Source organism: Microcaecilia unicolor, chromosome 12 (assembly GCF_901765095.1).
Source record: "Microcaecilia unicolor chromosome 12, aMicUni1.1, whole genome shotgun sequence".
In the NCBI taxonomy this organism is placed as follows: Eukaryota; Metazoa; Chordata; class Amphibia; order Gymnophiona; family Siphonopidae; genus Microcaecilia; species Microcaecilia unicolor.
In genome coordinates this window covers 34,280,603-34,305,567 of record NC_044042.1, presented here as the reverse complement: position 1 = coordinate 34,305,567, position 24,965 = coordinate 34,280,603, and the positions used below count along the sequence as shown (strand labels likewise).

At 44.0% G+C, this 24,965-nt stretch overlaps 1 protein-coding gene across 5 annotated transcripts in view; it reads right to left on the bottom strand.

The window, feature by feature from the left end:
• Positions 1 to 24,965, bottom strand: part of GLB1L2 (galactosidase beta 1 like 2) — a 119,576-nt gene that overhangs the window by 54,911 nt on the left and 39,700 nt on the right. For all 5 annotated transcript variants that reach the window (XM_030221490.1, XM_030221494.1, XM_030221492.1 and 2 more), the window contains exons 3-4: positions 17,110 to 17,178; positions 12,469 to 12,564 (exon numbers count right to left, since the gene is read on the bottom strand). In XM_030221490.1, coding sequence (XP_030077350.1) covers positions 12,469 to 12,564; positions 17,110 to 17,178 — 165 coding nt within the window. The remainder of the gene's footprint in view (positions 1 to 12,468; positions 12,565 to 17,109; positions 17,179 to 24,965) is intronic.

The window sequence follows — 24,965 nt, the reverse complement described above, 5'->3', positions numbered from 1 at the left end:
GTTAAGAATAACATAGCACAATCAATTTCACTCGAGCAATTTTGTATGATGTAAGAGGACAATGCAGGATAGAAAGTATGTACACTGAAGAAAGATTTCTACTTCCCTATCCTCAAAGAGCAATACAACCTATTAAAATCTAGAAGTCAAGGAATCATATGAAGGAAGGGTTACTGGCCCACTGTAAACAACCAGATTTTGACTGGTGGAGTTCCTGGCCTTGGTCTAGAATGTGGCAAATTCAAATCTTGTGCATTCAAATTGGAAAAAAAAAAACCAAAAAACTATCAGATACTGTAGTAACTTTGAAACCCTCACCTATGGTGACATTGCATTCATGTAATGCTGACTGGAAGGGCATCCTCACTGTCCATGATATTTAAGCACTGTGCAATTTTCTATATGGTATTTGTTCCTTATTGATATGCAACACTGATAGTAAGCAATAATACTACAAACCAGGGGTTTTTTTAGAACAGTCTTTAAAAAAAATGTGAACACATGGGAGATCTTCAATGATAGAGAAACCCATCCACCCTCTATGGATAGCCAAACTTCGTGCGGGCATTCCGCTTGGGTGAGTCTTACCTCTGAGAATTTCTCCTTTTCATACAAATATTTTAATATATTTTGGTTTATAAGAGATCACATGAAGCACTCTACCTTCTTGGGTTTTTTTTTAAGACAGTTCTAAAAAAAAACAAACCCTGGTTTGTAGTGTTATTGAATGATTGATTGTTACCAGTGGTATAGAGGGGGATAGTATATTTTATTTTTGGTTTACACTGATAGTAAGGGCATCATCACTATTCATTGTTAGTCTGCACATAATGCAATAGGTACCATTCTGTATGGAATTTTAGTTATGTAACATTGATTGCTGGTTGCAATGGCATTATCATGACGTATTATGACTGTTTTTTTTACATTATGCACTGCATATTATTTGCATGGAGTTTGCTTCTCTATGCTATTTAAACATCAATGTTATCCAAATATTAGTGTTATACTGCACGCTGATGCACAATTCAGATACACACATTGTTTTAAATTTTAATGTTTTGTTTTTATCTGTCTTTTTATGTTATTACTAGCAAAACATGCCCGTTTCGTGCGGAAATGAAACGGGCGCTAGCGCGGTTTTCCTTCCGATCCTCCCCCCTCCCTACTCCCCCCGTTCGGCGTTCTGAAGGCGGACCTTGGCACGCCACCTTCAATGTGCTGCGTCGTTTGTTGTGTTGCCAGTGACGCCATTGTTCCGCCCACGACGTCATCACGTTTGACGCGAGGGCGGGGCCCCAACACAGTGTTTTCAGTGGCTTCACCACCACGAAGGCTTCGAACCGGAAGGAAGTGCCCGTAGGACCTGACAGTGACGTCAGTGTCCTCAGAACGTTGAGGGTGAGTTTTATTATATAGGATACTTCTTTGTATTATTTTCATACTGACCCCTGAGGCAGGCACAGACACCAAAACACAGCCCCCGTCAGGTTTCACAATATTCATTTGCTATCCCATCTCTGGAGGCCTTTAGTGCTGTTTTTTTTTTCCTGTTGACTAATGAAATTCACTTTTATCTCACAGAACTTTACCACTCATGTAAAAGAAGCACTTTTTTCTGTCAATGAAATTCAGACATCTAATGAAATTCAGACATTTTCACAGAGACTGTGATGCGCTGCAATCAGAATTCAGCTCTCATAGATTTTATCAGTTTTACAACCATACTTCACAGACACATCCATGCAGACTCCTCCAGAGTGCATCATCTTGACAGTTTAGAAATGAGGCAAGGAATGTTATTTTTAATTTACCATTCTCTTTTAAACTCTGGTTCAAACAAATTAAAAAGGTATGGGGCATAAGCAAAGTATATTACAATTGTCTATTATTTGGATAAAAATATCCTACTTATCTAGCAAGTATCCAGTAATACCGCTTTCTTTATTGATGCCAGTTTATAATGAATGTCCAGCTCCTTAAGAGACTAACCTGTTAGGGACTTCTCCGGTCACGCAAATGATGACTGAAGTCCATCAAGGTCAAGCCAATCTCCACATTTGCTTCAGTTTCACTTATTGGAATACTACTTCTTAATGATACACCAATATCAATCCCAATGTTTTCTTAAGTGCATCAAAAAGTAGAATATCTGCCCTGTTGGCCTGTTACTATTGATCTGTCAAACTACAACCTGTAATGGCTGGGGATTTTTTGAGACACTCATCCACCCACACCTACTGTAAAGTGTTGCTCTGATCAGTAACTCACAGTTCTACATTAATTGCTGGTATATAATCTAAGTCACTTTTTTATGTCTACTAGAATATAATTTAAACCAGCCAATGCAACCCATCCTCTGATGACATATTCTATTATCAAATTAGTCATCATAGAACATTAGCAGCTGTTATCAGGAAAGTCATTCTTATGATATGCATACAATACATTTTTCTGCCAATCACCAACCAAAACCTTCAATTTCACTGACTTGCTTCAAGCATAAGCTAGATGTAGTGTTATCTACATAATTTTGTCTGAGCTGACGTGGAGGTGTACTGTGCGGCTTTTTAAATTTCTGTCTGCATGTCTGCACTAGCTGTTTATTCATCTGTGAATTTAATGATGGCTAATACTTTGTATTTCCAAGATTCAATAGTGTAAACCTGTCATTAGCTTTAGCAACCACTTTATAAAGACTGCAGTTTGACTTGCTGCAAAAATAATCCCTCAATTTTATAGTCTGGGGATAATGCAAGTTCTTAATGTTAAGTAAATCTCTCTCAACCTCTAGATATGGAAAACAGATCCTTTCAACTATTGTTTCTGAGCGATATAAATGAAAGTTCTGTCATTAACACATTGATGCTTCAGGTGATGATCTTTAGTTCCATTTATTTGTTTACTGGGATTTATTAACCACCTTTATGAAGAGATTCACCCAAACAGCTGGTATAATTTAACTATAAACTTACAACTTTGTTAACAGCATAGCAATAGTAAAATGACTAAGCAAAAGCATAAATACAATCAATAAGGTAAACTTGGAGAGGACAAGTTGAAACTCAGTAATAACTAGGACTAACCCAGGACAAACATGATAAAGTATCAGAAATGTACATATTTAAGAACACCGTAAAACAATCATATAACAGAAATATGTCAGTATAATAGAAATGATAGCATAATAGACAGAACTGAAGAACATTCAAATAACACAGATATGATACTCACAATGTCAGAAGAACAGATATGATTCTCACGATATCAGCACAAGACTAATGAAACACCTAATACACATGCATTAAAACATTCCAAATAACATAGCTATGTTGCTAATGCTGTTTTTATAATACAATGGATCCTCAGGAGCTTAGCCAAGATTGGGTGGCAGAGCCGGTGGTGGGAGGCGGGACTGGTGGTTGGGAGGCGGGGATAGTGCTGGGCAGACTTATACGGTCTGTGTCAGAGCCGGTGGTGGGAGGCGGGACTGGTGGTTGGGAGGCGGGGATAGTGCTGGGCAGACTTATACGGTCTGTGCCAGAGCCGGTGGTGGGAGGCAGGGCAGACTTATACAGACTGTGCCCTGAAGAGGGCAGGTACAAATCAAAGTAGGGTATACACAAAAAGTAGCACATATGAGTTTATCTTGTTGGGCAGACTGGATGGACCGTGCAGGTCTTTTCTGCCGTCATCTACTATGTTACTATGTTACAATGAAATATCTTAAAACGTAGCTGAGGGGGCAAGTGCAGTTTGACATATATACATGGGACAAGATGGGTAGTACAAAGTCAATTAGGATAAATAGGTGGGTAGCTACACTGAAGGCAAATTACCATATATGCTCAAATATAACCCCATCCAAACACAAATCAAGATAGTGCTGGGCAGACTTATACGGTCTGTGCCAGAGAGAACATTTTTCCTTTAAAGAAAGGGGGAAAATGTTAACTCAAATATAAACTGACGGCTTATATTCAAGCATTTCTCCCCTTCTCCCCCCCCCCCCCCCCCCAATGTGGAGCCCAACATTTCTCCCCATCCCCTTCCTTTCCCTTCCTTCTCTCCCCTGTGGTGTCCCTCCTTCACCTGCCACCCCCTCAAATCAAAAGAGTGCCCACTTCCACCCTCCCTCCCTCTTCCCCTCCCCCTAAACTGAGGAAGCTCTCCTTCCAGACCAACCTGTAGGCCCTCCTGGGCCTACCATATAGCCCTGATGGGCAAGTGGACAGAGAGGGCAGAAGCAATCCTCACTCCCATCCATGTCATCTTCCTCAGTCAAAATGGCTGCCGTGACTTCCAGCGGCAGTCTCGTGAGATTGCCGCTAGAGGTCACAGCAGCCATTTTGGGATTACAGCCAGCACAGGTAGCTGAAGGAGGCATAGCTTTCAAATGGGCTTTGGAGCTCCCTCCCTAGTTTTTGCCCTGGGCTCCTGAATGGCTAACACCAACTCTGTATACATAAAATCCCAAAACCAAGCCAAGTCAGACCCTGCATATGGACACAACCTCCCAGAGTCAAACACTGAAGTAAAGCCAGCCACACAACTACTAATTTAAGGAAAAGGGTAATTCTCCAAGTCATGCCTCACTAACCACACCCAATATGGAGGATCATTCAGCCAACCTTCCAGCTAAACCATCTGCCTAAGGAAGAAAGGAAACTGCATGAACAGTCAGCCGAATCTAGTGCAAGAATGGATCTCCAAAGCTCCAAGCCTTTGAAGATTTTTTCCTTTTTGATGGCCACTGCTGAAAGCTTTTGAGACTATCTGAGAAGACGGTCCCTAAAAAGTGACTAGGCACACTCCACCTGTCCTGCATGAGCTCAACCTAGGCATGCAGGAAGGTACACCAAAGAACGGTAAAGGATCACAGATTTGATGTGCCACCTTTCTAAGGTACAACCAAAGCAGTTTACGTATATTATATGCGGGTACTTTCTCTGTCAATAATGGACTCACAATCTAAGTTTTGTACCTGAGGGATGGAGAATTAAGTGACTTGCCCAAGGTCACAAAGAGCTGCAGTGGGAACTGAATTTAGTTCCCCAGATTCCCAGCCCTCTGCACTAACCATAAGGCTACTCCTCCACCCCAAAGCCTATAACATCATTTACATCTACTGTGCATGACACATCAGTCAATTCCATGGAGGAGGAGGAGGACTCTGAGTAGGTGATGCCAACCTCTCTGCCCCATCCAGGCCTCAATCAGAGGACAGTGGGCCCAATAGTGGAAGAGTCAGGGAATGAGTTACTGCAGATAGCTGTTAAAAAGACAAACAACTATAGAAGAAGAAGAAAAAAAGACTGGTCAACCAGTGACTCAAACCTTTTAAACTAGAGGCTCCTGAAGCCTGCACTCCTCTTTAATTGCTGCTCACTAGAAAGGTATACCCACCTAGGTCCCCAAAACAACACTGCTCCATAAATCTGGGAAAGAGTATAAAATCCCTGGCTTAGACCTCCATGAGAATATATTCAGACAAAACCAAACCTGTGGTTTCACCAACTCTCAAATCATCTGGTCTCTGCCCGATTCCCCACAGGGATGTAACAACATCTGTCTCCTTCACATCTTGAATCTGCAGGAACAGCATCTGCCAGGGAATGCTGGATCCATCACCAGCAGCCTTCAGATACAGAATAAAAAATTCTTTAAATCTAAACCATTGATGCCAATCAAAGTCATGAAGACTATGCTTGCCACCAAACCCAGAATCACCAGAACAGCACAATCACTTTGAGTGACCCAACATCACACTCTTCACCCCTAGGGGGCGGGGTATAACCCCTCTGGAGGAAGCCACTGGAGGATAGAAAGAAGCAACTGATGCCCCACCACCAAAACTATAGCTCTCCAGAACTGTTAGGATAATTTGAGTTCTCACCTTAACAGGGCACAGAGAAAGGCTAGGGAAAGTACACTGGCACCAAAAGATGTTGCTGAAGCAAGGCACCCTTTTTTTTTTTTTTTTTTAAATCTATGTATTGTGCCTGCCACATCAGCAGGAATCCCCATCCTGCCACCGTGTCCAGGCCCGAGGCCACTACCCGTGGCCTCACGTATTAGCTGCCCCACACTGTCTCTGCTGCTTTTACATAATCCAGCTACTTCATCTCTGCTGCAATCAGGGGAGGATGGCACCAGCACTAAAACTGGAGCATTGGGATTCTGGCTGGCCAGCTGATGCTGTCTTTTTTTTTTCTATGCCTCATAGCAGCTTCCTTTTCCCTCCCCCAAGACAGAAGCCAAAGGAGTAGGAAGTGGGGAGTGGGGGGGTGGGAGGAGGCAGCAACAAGCCCAGATAAAGGAAAAAAAGGAAAAATGGGGAAATAAGGGGGGGAGGAAGATCCCAAACGCTGAATATCTACCATCCCTGTAGGCATGGAGCCCAAGAGGACCCAGCCAACCTGCCAAACGTATTTTGTTCCAGGGCCATAGCCGCAGGACAAAGGCAGCATTGCCCAATGGCAAGTGACAGGGAGAGGCCAAAGGGGCAGCCATCCCCACTGACAGAGGCCCTGTCGGGCTCTGTCAGTCAGTCACAAATAGAACCAAGAGGGTCCAAGTCCCTTCAGGCTCCATCAGAGAAAAGTCTGTGGGCCATCCCCTGGGAGATAACCCTGGCCACAGGACTCAACCAAGGGCCATAGGCTATGGACTGTGTCCTTGGAAGTCCAGCCTCTCAAAGACTCCTACTGCACCAGTCCAAGCTGCACCATCTGCTGGAGGCAGAGAAATACTGCCAAGTTCCAGGGTTTAAAGGTGGAGATAGGTTGACAGAGGCAACACCATGCACAGTTCTGCATTTTCAAAACTATGCATGTTTAGGTAGTTGTGAGAGGGAACTTTTGCATGTCCTTTCCGTTTGAACATTAGTACAAAGCCTACAGGAAAAGTACTGTGGACTTTGTACCTAACTGCCTAGTTTTGAAAATTGTCCCAAAAGAAAGTACTGTCCCTTACTTAATGCATGATCTATTACTTTCATATGTCTTCTCGTTCTCTCTGGCTTCCTTTTTTCTGTTTCAGTCCTGTCGCTTCCTTCTCTGTCCATGTCCTTCAGCAGTAGATACTTTAATCATTTTTCTTCTGTCCCTCTTTTATCCCCTTCTCCTGCGTCTTTCCTCTTTCATCTCATCTCCTCTTCCTATTCATCCTCCAATATTACCTTCCTATATTCTTTTCCCCACCCCCAATCCAGTGTCTTTTTCCATTACCTCTCCTGCCAATCACTGGTCCTCTTCCTCTACCTCCCTCTTCCTGACTCCACTTTCCCTTTCTAACATGTTCCCTATCCTGGGTCCTCTGTACCACTTTCTCACTGCTTCCCACGTCCCCAGTCCACTCCCTCAACATAAGTCCTTTCTCCCTCTCTCTCTCTCCTCTTGCTTACAACTTTCTCTCTCTTATTTGCTTTACCCCCTCCCCCTTGCTAACCTCTTTATCTCCCTTCTCTATACTTTGCTCTCCTCAACCATTGCTCTCTCTCAGGGAGTAATTTTATAAACAGCACCTATAACATTGTTCAAAAAAGCCTATTTTATAAAGACTAGATAGTCACCTACACTTCTTACTAAAACAGGCTCCCAGAACTATCCCTATTAGCACACAAATGCTCTCACACAGATCTCCACCTGCTCCAAGGTAGGTGCAACTATATACATGTATTCTATGCATGCACACACATACCTCACACCTCTACCTCTGCTCTCTCTGAACAATGCCACTGGGAATGCCTAGGTGCAAACACTATAGACGTGTGCAAGCTCTTGTCAGCACACACTCTTGTGCACACAAACTCACCTGTGCAATTGTATAATAGATATCTGCTCCAAGTAAACATATTTACATGCAGAAAATACTGAAGAAAATTACCTCATTCATCCCCAAACTCAATGTCCCAGGAGACAACGCTCTCCTCCCTAATATTCAAATTCTGTTCTTAACCCAATTCACTATTTAAGTTACTCACTCTCCAGTATTCACCCCTCCCTTTAAGAACTTACAGCACCACCCTGAAAATTGCTCCTACACCACTCCTCTTGCTATGGTGCCAGCTCCTCTCTTCTTTCTTGCAGACACATGGTTCACCAACCAGTTGGTTCACCAATAGCATCATAGAACAGGAAACCAGCTGGCAACACTGGAGCAACGACTTGCTTGCAAGCAATAGGGGAGGGAGGTGGTCAAAAAAAGAGAGAGACTAGAAGGCCATGGCAAATGAGAAACACAGTTGGGACAGACAGACTATAACAGAAATTTGGATAGACAGCTGGCAAAAAAGGTGTCAGTATTAAGTACCTGTAAGCATTGTCAAGGAAAATGTCCAGACAGTGAATGCAGGTATATACTACTGGCAACCAACAAAACATTTGCAATCATAAATTCTGTATACAAATACCCCACACTCCTGCTCTCTTCTCCCTCTGCCCCGTATCGTTCTCTACCTGATATCTCTTTCCTGTTCCCTCTCTTCTCCTCCTTCACCTGATGTCTCTTTCCTGTTCTCCTCCTTCACATATTCCCATCACTCCATTATCCATCCCTCTCAATACTCCTCTGTCCTTTCTTCCCTCCTTCACCCTTCTTCTCTCTCAAACATTTTCCCCATCTGTCCTCTCCGTCAGGACCTGCTGTTTCCGCTCTCTTCCCCCTTCTCTCCCCTATCTCCTGCTTGCCACAAAACCAGATCTTTGCCCTCCCCCTCCTTCCAAATCTGACCTCAGCACTTATACCCAATCTGTGTCATGAGATATAGATAACTGCAGCTGGGAACACACGCACACCCTGCCAGTCTTTGCTGCTATGGGAGTCCTAGTCATCTGTTCTGCAAGAGCAGGTCTCCATCAGAGTGCCTATGTCTGCTTACATCTGCATCACCCGTACTAACATTAAGTACTAAGTACATTATATATGTAGATGTAGCACTAAGTGTTAACTGCATTATATATGTAGATTCTCCGAATTCTAATATGATAGTTGTGATTTAATCACACTCAAGATTAATAAACTTATCTGACACCAGTCAGCTTTCAAAGACCCGAGGGCAAAAGAGACATCATTATCATCATCACCCAATTACTTCTGCCTAAATTTAGGCACAGGGATATGTAAGCATTGGCAGAATATAAATTCTAAATCAAATTAAATTAAATTTTTTAATTGCCCAAGATCATCTGGAAAGTAAAATCAGGACTAAAAACTCAACAGCCATCAAACTTTCCACCACCTTTACAACATTCACATCACACTAATATAGATAAGAAAGAAAAACAATTGGGACGGAAGATCAGTGGTTGGTGCATTAGGGACCTGGTAACTATAACAGACTCCCCTGTGTCTGCATAGTAACAGAGTTTCTACCACATCAGATTCAACATAAAGGAAAAACAAAAGAGAGGGATGGAAGAAGAGGGAGGAAAGGTAGGATAAGGAGACAGAGGAGAGGGAGAAGGGGTAAACAGCAATGTAAAGTGAGGGAAAAAGTGAAGAAAGAGTGGAACGAGTCTAGCAATAAAGACATTACAGATGTATAAGCTAGGATGGTTATATTAAGAAGTCACATTGCTATTGTGGAAGTGACCAAATTCCTCAGTGTCTTTTCTCAAGGGAAAATAGTAACATCAATGATTTCTCATCATCGAATATGATAATTCTATCATTCAGTAAACTGAAATGTGAGTAGATATCAGCCTGCCTTGTATCAACATAATCAATAAATGTTGAAGTATATGAGAACCCAAAATCAAATGCTTCCACCTCAGATACATCTGAAGAAACATAAGAACATAAGAATAGCCTTAATGGGTCAGACCAGTGGTCCATCTAGACCAGTATTCTACTTCCACCAGTGGCTAATCCAGGTCACAAGTACCTGGCAGAAACCCAATTAGTAGCAACATTCCATGCTATCAATCCCAAGGGCAAACAATGGCTTCCCCCCATGTCCATTGCAACATCAGACCTTGGACTTTTCTTCCAGTAACTTGTCCAAACCTTTTTTAAACTCAGATACGCTAACCATTGTTACCACATCCTCCGGCAACGAGTTCCAGAGCTTAACTATTCTTCGAGTGAAAAAATATTTCCTCCTATTTGTTTCAAGTGTATTTCCACATCTTTAACAAGATATAACAGGATGGAGTCGATCCAAAGAGCAGTTATTAACTTCATCATAAAGTATAAACCAATAAATAAGGAAGTGGAGGACTCCAAGAGGCTATGTCCCCAGCCTTGGACTTGGCTGAAGAGGGCTGTGAAAACAACAGGGCAGGAGCAGAAGTGATGAGGGCATGTACAGCGCTGGGAGATATCTGCCAATGGTTCTATCTGTGACTACCATGTATCTCTAGAATCTGTTATCAATATTCTTGATCAATCAGAGGCCACATGCCCTACCACACAGTCCACTGCATTCTGAACACAGCAGGCTGGGATACAACAGTAAGACTGAGTAGGAAAGAAAAGCTCTTGCACGAACCAGGACAGCATTCAGTATGTTTGCCTCACTGTTGGAGCTATAAAGAGTTATCTCCCCCTTCTTTTCCTTGCAACCCTTATGCAGGCATGTTTTTTTCCAAACAAGGGGGTTCTGTCCTTGGACCCCTCCTTTTCTCCATCTATACCTCTTCTCTTGGTACCCTGATTTCATCCCATGGCTTTCAATACCATCTTTATGCAGATGACTCTCAGATCTACATCTCCACCCCTGAAATCTCAACCGTAATCCAGGACAAAATTTCATCCTGCTTGTCTGACATTGCTGCTTGGATGTCTCAACGCCATCTGAAGGTAAACATGACTAAAACTGAACTTCTCAATTTTCCCCTTAAGCCCACCTCCCCTCTTCCCCCTTTCTCTATCTCCGTTAATGGCTCTCACATCCTCTCTGTCTCCTCGGCTTGTAACCTTGGAGTCATCTTTGATTCCTCTCTATTCTTCTCTGCGCATATTCAACAGATCACCAAAACCTGTCATTTCTTTATCTACAACATTAGCAAAATTCGCCCCTTCCTTTCTGAATACGCTACCAGAACCCTTATCCAAACCCTTGTCACCTCTCACTTGGATTATTACAATTTGCTTCTCACTGGTCTTCCACTCAGCCATCTCTCTCCTCTCCAGACTGTCCAAAATTCTGCAGCAGGACTTATTTTCCGCCAAAATCGTTATACCTACACTAGCCCACTCCTCAAGTCACTTCACTGGCTCCCTGTCCGCTTCCGCATACAGTTCAAACTTCTCTTACTGACCTTTAAATGCATCCATTCTGCAGCCCCCCATTACCTCTCCACTCTCATCTCTCCCTACATTCCTCCCCATAAACTCCGTTCACTGGACAAATCTCTCTTGTCGTCCCCCTTCTCCTCCACTGCTAACTCCAGACTTCATTCCTTTTCCCTCACGGCACCTTATGCCTGGAATAGACTTCCTGAGCCTGTACGTCTAGCTCTATCTCTACCTGTTTTCAAATCTATGCTGAAAACCCACCTTTTCACCACTGCTTTTGGCTCCTAGCCACTACTCAATTGCCCTCTCCTTGTTCCTTCTCACCCAGTACTTCCCTTGCCCTTAATTGTCTTGTCTGTCTGTATTTTTAGATTGTAAGCTCTATTGAGCAGGGACTGTCTCTCTGTGTCAGGTGTTCAGCGCTGTGTGCGTCTGGTAGCGCTATACAAATGCTAATAATAATACTAATTATCCTTTATTCATGCTCTGTTTTAGAAAGCCACTATCTTGCGCTGTTTTCATAGTCTGCACATTACAGAACAGAAGGTTCAGTGTGTGAGGACACTGAACACGTTCCAGATTATGTGCAGAAATATCAGATCCACATATCAATTGCCTGACCATTTGTTTCAGCTCAGTGAGAACGTTCATAAAGCCTGATAGTCAGTGCTATTTAACGGGCCAAGAACGTCTCCTGGCCGGTCAAATAGCACTTAGCCAGCTAAGCGCTAATATTCAGTGCGAGATAGCCAGTTATCTCCACTGAATATTAGCTCATACTCCCAGATTCTATACAGCGCACCCAGTGCTCTGCGCCAAAATCCAAGTACAACACGTGCAACCCAACCAGCCCAACAAGCCAACCAGTGACATCAACAGCATTCAGCAAGCAACAATGAGCACCAACTGAAAACAATCAAAATCCACGCAGCCAAATCGCCAAGCGCACTCTGAAATGCACAACTCCCAAAGAAGCAAGGTGGTCTTGATAGCTCATGTACAACAGCGTCTTTAGATTATTATGTTGATCTAATATAAGGTGTCATAAACTACCAAAAAAATCTAGTTTACTCTAAGACCAATATAGTTACCAGAACTCTGTAAAGTCATGAAATTCAACAATAATTTTCACAGTAAACTTTTCAGTTGATGTGGTGGACTGACAGTTCAAGGTGTGTCAGGTTGCTGATAGAAAGAAGATAGCAAGAAATAAAAAATTTTTCCTACCTGGGCAAACCTCCAAGATCCCACTCAGCACAGATATATGGTCCTGGACGCATAATTACCCACAATCCAACATCTGCTGCTATCTTAATAAATGCCCTACAAAGGAACATAATGACAGTTACTCTCTCCCTATGGTATCCTGTAAAGAAAGGGTAGAAAGATACTGTAGATCAGAGTTAGGAAACAGAGCAGTTTTATCTCAGGAATGTCAGTAAGTGATCAAACAGGTGTACAGTCTTGACCTGCCAAAGGCGTAAACAGTAATGACCCAACACAGGCCGTGTTTCGGCATAAAGCCTTCTTCAGGGGTTACCATATATGAAATACAAACAAAATGTGACAACACAAAGCACCAGGCTGAAGACTGAAGCTCTCTCTTACATATCAGCCCTCTGAGGCCCCCAAGGGCACAGGTTAGGACTCGCTGCAGCAATATCACATGACCTAAGCAGGACTCTTGCAGCCTGGAGGCAGGACCTCCCAGGGATAGGCCCAAAGGATCATGTTGAAGTGCTTCTGGTGCCTCTTCAGCCTCCTGAAGTCCTTCTCCCTCATCCTCCCCTGCCTCCATCGGTTCCCCCACCCCCACTAAGCAGAAGCAGATTGCCAGTGGAGGCTTCGATGAGCTTCCCATAATCTCCCCCAGCAGGGACTCCATCTGAGCCCTCTCAGATGACTCCTTTGTCCACAGCCCATTCAGACTCCTTTGATCTGGGTGAACATTCCCTGGAGGACTGGCTTTTCCCCCCTCTTTAGGGTGGATGCCTTGGTCATAGCTGTGACCAAGAAGACAACTGTTCTAGTGGAGGGGGAGCCACCCTCAAGGCTGTTTCTGATGGCTCTACATTTGGTGATTGCTTCAGTCTACCCAGGAGAGTTCCTCCCCTCCTTCAACCTAGCAGAGGTCTATATTCACATTCTAATTCATCTGGACCACAGATGGTTCCTGAATTTCTGCATGTTGAGCAGATACTTTCAGTACCATGTCTTTCCTTTTGGGCTCATCAATCACTGTGGATCTTTTCCAAGGTCATGGTGGTGGTCGCCATCTTCCTCCGCAAGAAGCAGGTGCAGCTGCATCCTTAACAGGACAATTAGCTGATCTGGGATGATTTGGAGGAGGGTAACCAGGTTCTGGAGAACCTGGATTGGGTAGTCAACTATGCAAAGAGCAACACTGAATCAAAACAGGAGCTCAGATACCTGGGATGTGCTTCCTTAGATCTGCTTGACTGCATAGAGAGTTGTGAAGCTCTAGTCATGAAAGACGGAGTTTTGTAACCAAGCCACTACTAGTTAGCACAGGATTACTTTCAGCTGCTGGGGTTGATAGTGGCCACTCTGGAAGTGGTCACATGGGAGCAGGCCCACATGCACCCCCTATAAAGAGCACTGTTGGCCCACTGGAAAGCCATCTCAGGATTTCAAAGTTCACCTCCCACTCTTGTCTACTCTCAAGCAGGAACTAAGCTGGAGGGATCACTCAGCTCATCTCCTCAAAGCTGGAGGGATCACTCAGCTCATCTCCTCAAAGAAGTTCCTTAGCCATCCTGGAGTGGGCGGTGGTCATCACCAATTCCAACCTCAGATGCTGGTTGGGGGGGGGGGGCAATTTGTTTGACCTGTATGCTGTAAAGGCACCAGGTTTTCAGAGAAGGCCTCCTGGTCCATCAACCACCTGGAGGCCAGGGCAATTCACCTGGCCCTACAGGGCTTTCTTCCCATCATTCGAGGGAAAGCAGTTCAGGAGTTTTCAGACAACATTATGTCAACAAGCAGAGTGGAACCAGGAGTCAGGCAATGGTGATGGAGATGCAATGGCTACGCAGTTGGGTGGAGATCCATCTCTCTGCACTCTCAACAATTGGCATTATCAGAGTGGACAATGTCTAAGCAGACTTCCTAAGCCACCACAATCTGGGCCTGGGGGAATGGGCCCTAAGCAATTCGGCATTCTAGCTCATTGTGGATTGCTAAGGGAGGCCAAGTTCAATCTGATGGCCTCTCTCAAAAAAATAAACACAAAGACCATGAGGGAACTGGTGGGAATTGATGCACTGGCTCAGTTCTAGTGTCCCTGGGAGCTACTTTGTGTTAACGCCCCCCGTCCCCCGTCATTGGTAGGCTGAAGTTTGCTCAGGATTGCAAAGCACCCCTTGTTAATTATTCTTGTGGCGTCTGATTGTCCACAATGCCCATGGTATGCAGATCTGGTCTAGCTTATCGTGGAGGATCCTCTACCTTTCCCGAGAGTTCGAGGTTTGTTTCCCTAGAGTCTGGTTGTCATGGAAAATTCGAATCACTTCTGGCTTACTTCCTAGCTTTGAGGCATAAGAGATCCTGGTGTTGGTCACAGCCAGCATCTTACAGGCTAGGAAAAGGTTGACACCCCTGGTTTATGTCCAAGCGTGGAAGACCTTTGAGTCTTGCTGTGTTCACAGGTTTCTGTCTCCATGGAGGGCTTTCTTTCTTTCTCCAGGATGGCTTTGATCAGGGTCTAGCCCTGAATTCTCTCAAGGTTTGGGCTAAGGCATTATCAGGTTGCTATCGGTGTCCCCCAGGGGGAGGGGGGGTCTTTGGCAGTCCTGCCTAATGTGGTCAGATTTTTGTAGGGGTTAAACACCTTTGTCCCCTGCTTCAGCCAGTTCTTCCCCCAGTAGAATCTTTCTCTGGTTCTGATGGCTCTGGAAGGAGCTCCCTTTGAACTCCTGCAGCTGGCATCCCCTAAAAGATCTTTCTATGAAGATAGCCTTCTTAGCTGCCATCTGCTCAGCCTGCCAGATTTCAAAGCTATAGGCTCTTTCATGCGGTGATCCCTATTTGTCCTTTTATGCAAATATGGTGTCTTTGCATATGGTGGCATCTTTTCTTTCAGAGGTTGTATCCCCTTTTCACTTGAACCAGATGTTTTTCCTGCCTGCATTTCAGCATGAGTCTGGAGAGCAGGCAGATCAAATGATTCACACATCAGATGTTCACAGGGTTTTAATGAAGTACTTGGTGGTGACTAATGAATGTACAAGAACAGACCACCTCTTTGTTCTGTTTCAGGGGCCACAAAAAGGAGAAGCATCAATTCTGCATTGGATCAATGTGGCCATTAAGGCCATCTACATTTTGGTGAACAAGACTGTTCTGTGTGGTCTCAGGACCCACTTTAATAGGGCCCTGGTCCAGTCTGTTTCCCTGGAGGACATTTGTCAAGTGGTGATGTAGTCCTCTCTTAATTTCTTTGTGAGGCATTATAAGTTAGATCTGTGCGTTAGAGGCGACAGCACCAGGGTAGTTGTACAGGGAGCCTTGTCCTCCTTCTGGCCAGGTGTATGAGTTCTGGTACATTCCACGTGTATGGACTGCTCTAGCTGGACCTAAGGAAGATGAAATATATTCTTAACTGTTAGTTTCCTATCCTTGAGTCCTGCTAGACCGGTCCACTATCCCACCCAGAAGTCTGGAGTTTGGGATTACCTACTCACTGCTTGGAGGCCTGATGGTACCGATCTGTTGTCTCTCAGAGCTCTTTTAGAGGTTCATGTTGTTTAATGTTATTTCATTCTGTTTTTGGGCAGAGGCTCCAGAGGAACCTACAGGGTGCTTTTATTTATAGGCTATGTTAGAGGTATAAGAGATGGTATGGAGAAGTAGCCTAGTGGTTAGTGCAGTGGACTTTGATCCTGGGGAACTGAGTTCGATTCCCACTGCAGCTCCTTGTCACTCTGGGCAAGTCACTTAACCCTCCATTGCCCCTGGTACAAAATAAGTACCTGAATATATGTAAACCGCTTTAAATGTAGTTGCAAAATCCTCAGAAAGGCGGTATATCAAGTCCCATTTCCCTTTCCCTATATTGAACAGCTCCAGGCTACAGCTGCTATTGTGACGTCACTGGGAATGGTCTGTTTTTTCTACCTCCATCTGCTGGTCAAAGGGATATAACTCACTGGTGTGGTCCTAACAGGACTAGGAATAAATTGTATCATATATTCCTTTTACAGTTTCACTTTCATCAGCACAGAAACCTGCTGACTGGTTATATAAATCATGAATTAAGTGGATTTGATTTAAATGAAATGCACCCTGCTCCCTGACTAGTAATTTAAACTGTAACTTACCACATGATGAAAACTGATTGAATTTTAATCAAATCCACCCTGTCACATATCTTCCTGTATTGATGAAATTCCTCATAAATCTACAGACATTTTTCCTTTAGGAGCACTTCCAAACTGCAGCACCATGTTATAAAGGGGAAGCAGTGAGGAGCTGACTCTGGGCAAGTCACTTAACCATCCACTGCCTCAGGTACAAAATAAGTACCTGCATATAAAATGTAAACCAATTTGATTGTAACCACAGAAAGGCGGTATATCAAGTCCCATCCCCTTTCCCTCTTTTTTACCCACATCTAACCACTCTTGAGTTGCAGTGTCTAGTCTACAACTCACCACCAATTCCTTTCAAATAACAGTAAACCCCCATTACCTGAGTCACAAATTCCAAAACAGTAAAAAAAAATATTAATAATGATCTTTGCTCAGATTGCATATCCAAGTAATAATAAACTATAACCCCAACAAATCATTAGCACAAATGAACACCATCTTTGATTATCTGTAAAGCAAGCAAAACTTCATCACATACTCAATGTCCAGATTCCCACTGAAATCAAACTTCCCTCTTGCTGGTTCATGGAGATTCCAAGCTACATACCTGTAAAGGAGGGGGAAGACAGAGTAAGATTCATTATTACCACGGAAACACTGCAAATTGATGAAATACTGCACCACATTCTTTATCATTCACTACTCCTGAGGTAACTATCCCTCATTCTCCCCAAGAAGAAATTAAGTCTTCCCTGATAAAATTTATTTTCATTAGTCCTTCTCACTATTCCAGAACCTGTGGGATAGTTGTGTCCATCAACCAGCAGGTAAAGATAGAGAATTGAAAGATGAGACATATCTCTCTCAGCATCCAGTCCAGCTTCTCAGTAATTACATAGCCAAGCAGTAAGGATAATACCCAGAATAAACAACAACCTTTAACAACTCACTAATCTAACACTAACAAGATGATTAAACATGTATGGACCTCTCATATCTCTAGGCAACTTATAGAGAACAAGAGATATGCAGGAAGCACCATGCAAGGTGACAGTCGTTATCTTGCACCGAGTAAACTTCTCAGAAACCTCAGGTGGTCTGCTGGGATAGTGAAGGACTAATGGAAAGAAAACTATCATATAAGACCTTATTTCTCCTTCCATTATGCAGCTTCCCACATATTCCAGAACCTGTAGAATGTTCCAAAGCAATCCCTAGAGTGAGTGTGAGGAGGGGGGGGGGAATCCTGGTGCCACTGTCCTGTGGATTGAAATCTCAAAATTGGCTTCTACTACTACTACTACTACTTAACATTTCTAAAGCGCTACTAGGGTTACGCAGCGCTGTACAATTTAACATGGAAGGACAGTCCCTGCTCAAGGAGCTTACAATCTAAAAGACAGGTGTACAATCTAAAGACAAGTGTACAGTCAAGACAAGTGTAGAGTCAGTCTGATAGGGCATACTATATTTCACGAAAGGTTAGATGCCGAAAGCAGCATTGAAGAGGTCAGTTTTAAGTAGAGATTTGAAGATGGGTAGGGAGGGGGCTTGGCGTAGGGGTTGAGGAAGATTGTTCCAGGCATAGGGTGAGGCAAGGCAGAATGAGCGGAGCCTGGAGTTGGCAGTGGTGGAGAAGGGAACTGAAAGGAGGGATTTGTCCACTGAGCGGAGGTTACAGGCAGGAACATAGGGAGAGATGAGGGTAGAGAGGTAGTGAGGAGCCGCAGACCGGGTGCATTTGTAGGTAAGGAGGAGAAGCTTGAATTGTATGCGGTATCTGATCGGAAGCCAGTGAAGTGACTTGAGGAGAGGGGTGATATGTGTAAATCGGTTCTGGCGGAATATAAGACGTGCGGCAGCGTTCTGAACGGATTGAAGGGGGGTTAGATAGCTAAGTGGGAGGCCGGGGAGGAGTAAGTTGCAGTAGTCAAGGCGAGAAATAATGAGAGTGTGGACGAGAGTTCGTGTGGTGTGCTCAGATACTTCTACTACTACTAATCATTTCTACTAATCATTTCTATAGCGCTACTAGATGTACGCAGCACTGTACACTTGAACATAAAGAGACAGTCCCTTTTCAAAAGAGCTTACAATCTAATCAAGACAGACAAACAGGACAAATAAGGGATAAAGGAATTAATAAGGTGGGAAAGATAAAATACACAAGAGTACTGTACAAGTGAAAAGGGGTTAGGAGTTAAAAGCAGCATCAAAAAGATGGGCTTTTAGCCTAGATTTGAAGATGGCCAGAGCTGGAGCTTGACGTACTAGCTCAGAAAGTCTATTCCAGGCATATGGTGCAGCAAGATAAAAGGAACAGAGTCTGGAGTTGGCAGTGGAACAGAAGGGTACAGATAAGAGAGATATACCCAATGAACGGAGATCCCAGGAAGGAGTGTAGGGAGAGGTAAGACTGGAAAGGTACTGAGGAGCTGCAGTGAATACACTTGTAAGTCAATAAGAGGAGTTTGAACTGTATGTGGAAATGGATAGGGAGCCAATTAAGTGGCTTGAGGAGAGGCCTAATATAAGCAGAGCAACACTGGCAGAATATAATTTGTGCAGCAGTATTTTGAACAGATTGAAGGGAAGAAAAATAGCTTAGTGGGAGACCTGTAAGAAGCAAGTTGCAATAGTATAAGCGAGAGGTGATAAGAGTATGGATAAGGGTTTGGCAGTGTGCTCACAAATGGAAAGGACAAACTTTGGTGATATTATAGAGAAAGAAATGACAGGTTTTAGAAGTCTGTTGGATATGTGTAGAGAAAGAGAGAGAGGAGTCAACCCAAGGTTACAAGTTGATGAAACAGGAAGGATGAGAGTGTTATCCATGGAGATAGAGATAGAGAATGGGGAAAGAGGAGAGGTGTGTTTAGGGAGAAAGACAAGAAGCTCAGTGTTGTTCATGTTTAGTTTCAGATGGCAGTGAGACATCCAGGCAGCAATGTCAGACAGGCAGGCTGATACTTGGGCCTGGATTCCTGCTGAGATTTCAGGTGTGGAGTGGTAGATCTGGGAGTCATCAGCATAAAGGTGATACTGAAAACCTTGGGATGAGATCAGAGCACCAACGGAAGAATAGATGGAAAAAAAGAAGAGATCCCAAGACAGAGAGCCCTGAGGTACACCAACTCATAGTGGGATAGAAGTAGAGAAGGATCCGCCATAGTATACACTAAAAGTGCGATGGGAGAGATAAAAAGAAAACCAGGAAAGAACAGATCCCTGAAATCCAAGTGAGGACAGCATATCAAGGAGTAGACGGTGATCAACAGTGGCAAAAGATAGCAAGACTTGGATTGTCTATCCAACCAAATGTCTAAAGGCATATTGAAGTCACCTGCAATTATAAGGAAGAGGTTCACATTCTGCAATTTTATTTGCTATGGTGTGAAAAAAGGAGGGACAATCCTGATTAGGCGCATATACATTTAACAAAAGGAATTCTTGCTGTAATAAAGAAGCCTTGGCCAAAACCCATCTTCCTTCATTATCTGAAATCTGATACTTAAACTGACCATTTAGGTCTTTGTGGAGAAGAACTGAGACACTATTTTTCTTTCTTTGTGAGGGTGAACTAACTGTTAGGTTAATCCAATTAGTATTTTTAGTAAAACAATTCTACTTCAGGAAGATGGGTTTCTTGCACAAATATCACATGGGCATTCATTTTTTTTTTTAATGCCAGCATGCCCTTCTTCCTTTTAACAGGATGCCATGAATATTCCAAGAAACAAATTTACCTGAGAACAATTAAGACATTATCAAGATACGGAAAAGTCTATAACATATGCATTGGTGTGATGAAACAAAGAAATAACATATACCTGGGACATATTTTTTAGATACATTAAAAGCAGGAAACCGGCCAAAGAGTCGGTTGGGCCGCTGGACGAAAATGGTGTTAAAGGGGCGATCAAGGAGGACAAAGCCGTAGCGGAGAAATTAAATGAATTCTTTGCTTCGGTCTTCACCGAGGAGGATTTGGGGGGGACACCGGTGCCGGAAAGAATATTTGAAGCGGGGGAGTCGGAGAAACTAAACAAATTCTCTGTAACCTTGGAGGATGTAATGGGTCAGTTCAGCAAGCTGAAGAGTAGTAAATCACCGGGACCTGATGGTATTCATCCCAGAGTATTAATAGAACTAAAAAATGAACTTGCGGAGCTACTGTTAGAAATATGCAATCTGTCCCTAAAATCGAGTGTAATACCGGAAGACTGGAGGGTAGCCATGTTACTCCGATTTTTAAGAAAGGTTCCAGAGGAGATCCGGGAAATTATAGACCGGTGAGTCTGACGTCGGTGCCGGGCAAGATGGTGGAGGCTATTATTAAGAATAAAATTGCAGAGCATATACAAAAACATGGACTGATGAGACAAAGTCAGCACGGATTTAGTGAAGGGAAGTCTTGCCTCACCAATCTAATGCATTTTTTTGAGGGGGTAAGCAAACATGTGGACAATGGGAGCCGGTTGATATTGTATATCTGGATTTTCAGAAGGCGTTTGACAAAGTGCCGCACGAAAGACTCCTGAAGAAATTGCAGAGTCATGGAATCGGAGGTAGGGTATTATTATGGATTAAGAACTGGTTGAAAGATAGGAAGCAGAGAGTAGGATTGCGTGGCCAGTATTCTCAGTGGAGGAGGGTAGTTAGTGGGGTCCCGCAGGGGTCTGTGCTGGGTCCGTTGCTTTTTAATGTATTTATAAATGACCTAGAGATGGGAATAACTAGTGAGGTAATTAAATTCGCCGATGACACAAAATTATTCAGGGTCGTCAAGAGTCGCAGGAGGAATGTGAACGATTACAGGAGGACCTTGCGAGACTGGGAGAATGGGCGTGCAAGTGGCAGATGAAGTTCAATGTTGACAAGTGCAAAGTGATGCATGTGGGTAAGAGGAACCCGAATTATAGCTACGTCTTGCAAGGTTCCGCGTTAGGAGTTACGGATCAAGAAAGGGATCTGGGTGTCGTCGTCGATGATACGCTGAAACCTTCTGCTCAGTGTGCTGCTGCGGCTAGGAAAGCGAATAGAATGTTGGGTGTTATTAAGAAGGGTATGGAGTCCAGGTGTGCGGATGTTATAATGCCGTTGTATCGCTCCATGGTGCGACCGCACCTGGAGTATTGTGTTCAGTACTGGTCTCCGTATCTCAAAAAAGATATAGTAGAATTGGAAAAGGTACAGCGAAGGGCGACGAAAATGATAGTGGGGATGGGACGACTTTCCTATGAAGAGAGGCTGAGAAGGCTAGGGCTTTTCAGCTTGGAGAAGAGACGGCTGAGGGGAGATATGATAGAAGTGTATAAAATAATGAGTGGAATGGATCGGGTGGATGTGAAGCGACTGTTCACGCTATCCAAAAATACTAGGACTAGAGGGCATGAGTTGAAGCTACAGTGTGGTAAATTTAAAACGAATCGGAGAAAATTTTTCTTCACCCAACGTGTAATTAGACTCTGGAATTCATTGCCGGAGAACGTGGTACGGGCGGTTAGCTTGACGGAGTTTAAAAAGGGGTTAGATAGATTCCTAAAGGACAAGTCCATAGACCGCTATTAAATGGACTGGAAAAATTCCTCATTTTTAGGTATAACTTGTCTGGAATGTTTTTACGTTTGGGGAGCGTGCCAGGTGCCCTTGACCTGGATTGGCCACTGTCGGTGACAGGATGCTGGGCTAGATGGACCTTTGGTCTTTCCCAGTATGGCACTACTTATGTACTTATGTACTTATATACCTGGGTCCTGTCAGACATGTAAATATATAAATGCAATCCATATTACTTTTGAGGCAAAATAATACAAGAACGAAAAAAGTTAAGCCTATGTGTAAAAACCTAACAGCAAAAGAACTAAGAGCTCCGCTGTTGAGAATGAAAGATGAGGGGAGAAATGCGTGTGTGAGATGATAAAGACGCGGTGAAGAAATAATATGCATGGAAACTCCCACAATAAAACGTGTAGAGAGAAATAAGATCAGTAATAGCTCCATTATTATGGATTAATACTGGTAAAGTTAAAGAAACTGTGTATGAAAATAGAGAGTCCGACTGAATGCCAGTTTTAAGTAGATCAAGAATAGCTTGAGATGAAAGAAAGTCAACACAACAGCAGTGTACAGCACATTCCAGTATCTTGGATAGGAAAGGGAGGAAAGAGATGGGGCGATAGTTAGGTTGGGTCCAATGAAGGTTTTTTTAGGAGTGGTGTAACTATGCAATGTTCACCTTGAGTGCTTAGGAAAAGTATGCAGTGTCGATTAAGTTGCTGCCTTGCAAATATCCACCAGAGCCAGGTAGTCTCTCCCCGGGATATCGTTGTAAGCTTCATAGAATGAGCCCACAAGGCCTGAGAACCCTGCTTCCCCACAAGCAAATAAGCTGACGCAATAGACTCCTTCAGCCATCTAGGAATTAGGGACTTGGAAGCCATGAGGCCAAGTTTCTGTTTATCAAAAAGCACAAACAGTCTGCCTGATTTGCAAAACTCATTTCTGACTTCCAGATACCTAATGAGGAATCTACACACATCAAGAAGCTTCAAGGAAGAATACTAAGCATCTTCATTCTCTCTACAAATGGACAGAAGCTCCACAGATTGGTTGAGATGAAATGCTGATAACACTTTTGGAAGAAAGGAAGGGAGACCCCTGCCTCCAAAAAGTGGAGAAAGGGATCCTGACAAGAGAAAGCCTGAAGCTCCGAAACCCTACATGCCAACGCAAAACCACCAAGAACACTGTCTTTAGCGTAAGATCTTTCAAGGAGGCATTCCAGAGTGGCTCAAACGGAGGTTTTTACAGAGCCTGAAAGACTAAATTAAGGTTCCACTCTGGACACAGAGTACGAAAGGGATGCCACAAAGGGCCTGCTTCCGGCAAGAAACGAACGATATCAGGGTGAGCTGAAAGAGTCGCCTTCTATAGTCGGCCCTTGAAAGAGGCCCACAATCTGAACTTTTAGAGAACCCACTTCCAATCCTTTCTGAAGGCCTGCCTAAAGAAATGCTAGGATGTGCATGATCTGAGCATAGAAGGGAGATATTCCACACTCAGAACACCATTCCTCAAATGTCCTTCACACCCTCACTTATGCCATGGAAATAGAGAATTTACAAGCCTGAAGAAAGGTAGCAATGACTGCTTTTTGTCTTAACTGAGCCCTTTCAATGGCCAAGCCGTAAGACTGAAGGGGCACAGATCCTCCATGAGCACCAGACCTTGCATCAGTAGGCCGTGTACCTTCGGAAGACGGAGAGGATCCATGTTCAGCAGTCAAATCAGGTCCACATACCATGGCCTCCATGGCCAATCCGGGGCTATGGGAACCTGGTGCAATGCAATCCTTTTCAACACACAGCATACCATGCACCAAGGAGGGAAGACATACAGTCCATCAAGCCCAGTCATTTCTAATGGCTGCAGAATTTGGGCATTACATTTCATCGCTATCAATTCCAGAAACAAAGAACCCCATCAGTATAAGCTAACAACCCTGGATGGATAGTTCCCATTCTCCTAGGTCCAAGGAGTGCCTGCTGAGAAAATCTGCCTCCACATTCCAGGACCCGGAGATGTGAGTTGCCGAGAAGCAGAGATTTTTCTCCACCCAACTCATGAAGGAGGCCGCCTCCACTGCCACTGGATGGCTGTAGGTCCCGCCTTGCTTGTCAATATAATCTACCACTGTCGCACTGCCTGAGAAAACTCGGACTTGGGCCCCCGCCAGAAAGTAAGCAAAGTCGTGCATGGCACTCCACACTGCACTGAGCTCCAAGTGATTAATCACCCGCTGAGACTCCTGTTCCATCCATTTGATCTGTGCCAGATGGAATTTGTAATGAGCTCCCCAGCCTGATTTTCTGGCACCCATTGTCACCACTTCGAATTGTGTTATCGGAGAGAGCACTGATACTCAAATCACCACCGTCACTGACCGCAGAACCCAGACGTACCCCTCCGAATGGACACCACCTTGTAGTGGTGGATGGGCTTCCGTGTTTCAATGACTCAGAGGGCTATGCTGAAGGGCTGCCCATATCAGACAGGCCTCTGAGGAGAAACCAGACAAAGAGTGTCCCAAACTGGGAGAGTGGTGAGATGGTGACCTGGAGTTCGTATGCCCAATGGCCCAGCTGCCCTCTGAGGTTCTGTCTTCTTTATGTAAATTTCCTCTCTGCAATTGTAATTTCCTTAACTGAGAGGAAGGGAACAAGCGGCGGTCAGCCGCTAATGGCCAGCATTTTGTCCCCTGAGCAGCAAGTGCGGGACTGCTGCGCATCGAACTGCCCACAGATGAAAGGGTTGGCGAGTCCTTTGATTAGCACCGGCGAAGGAGCGTTAACGCTCTTGGACCTGAAAAAACAACTCCATCGCTCCCGAATT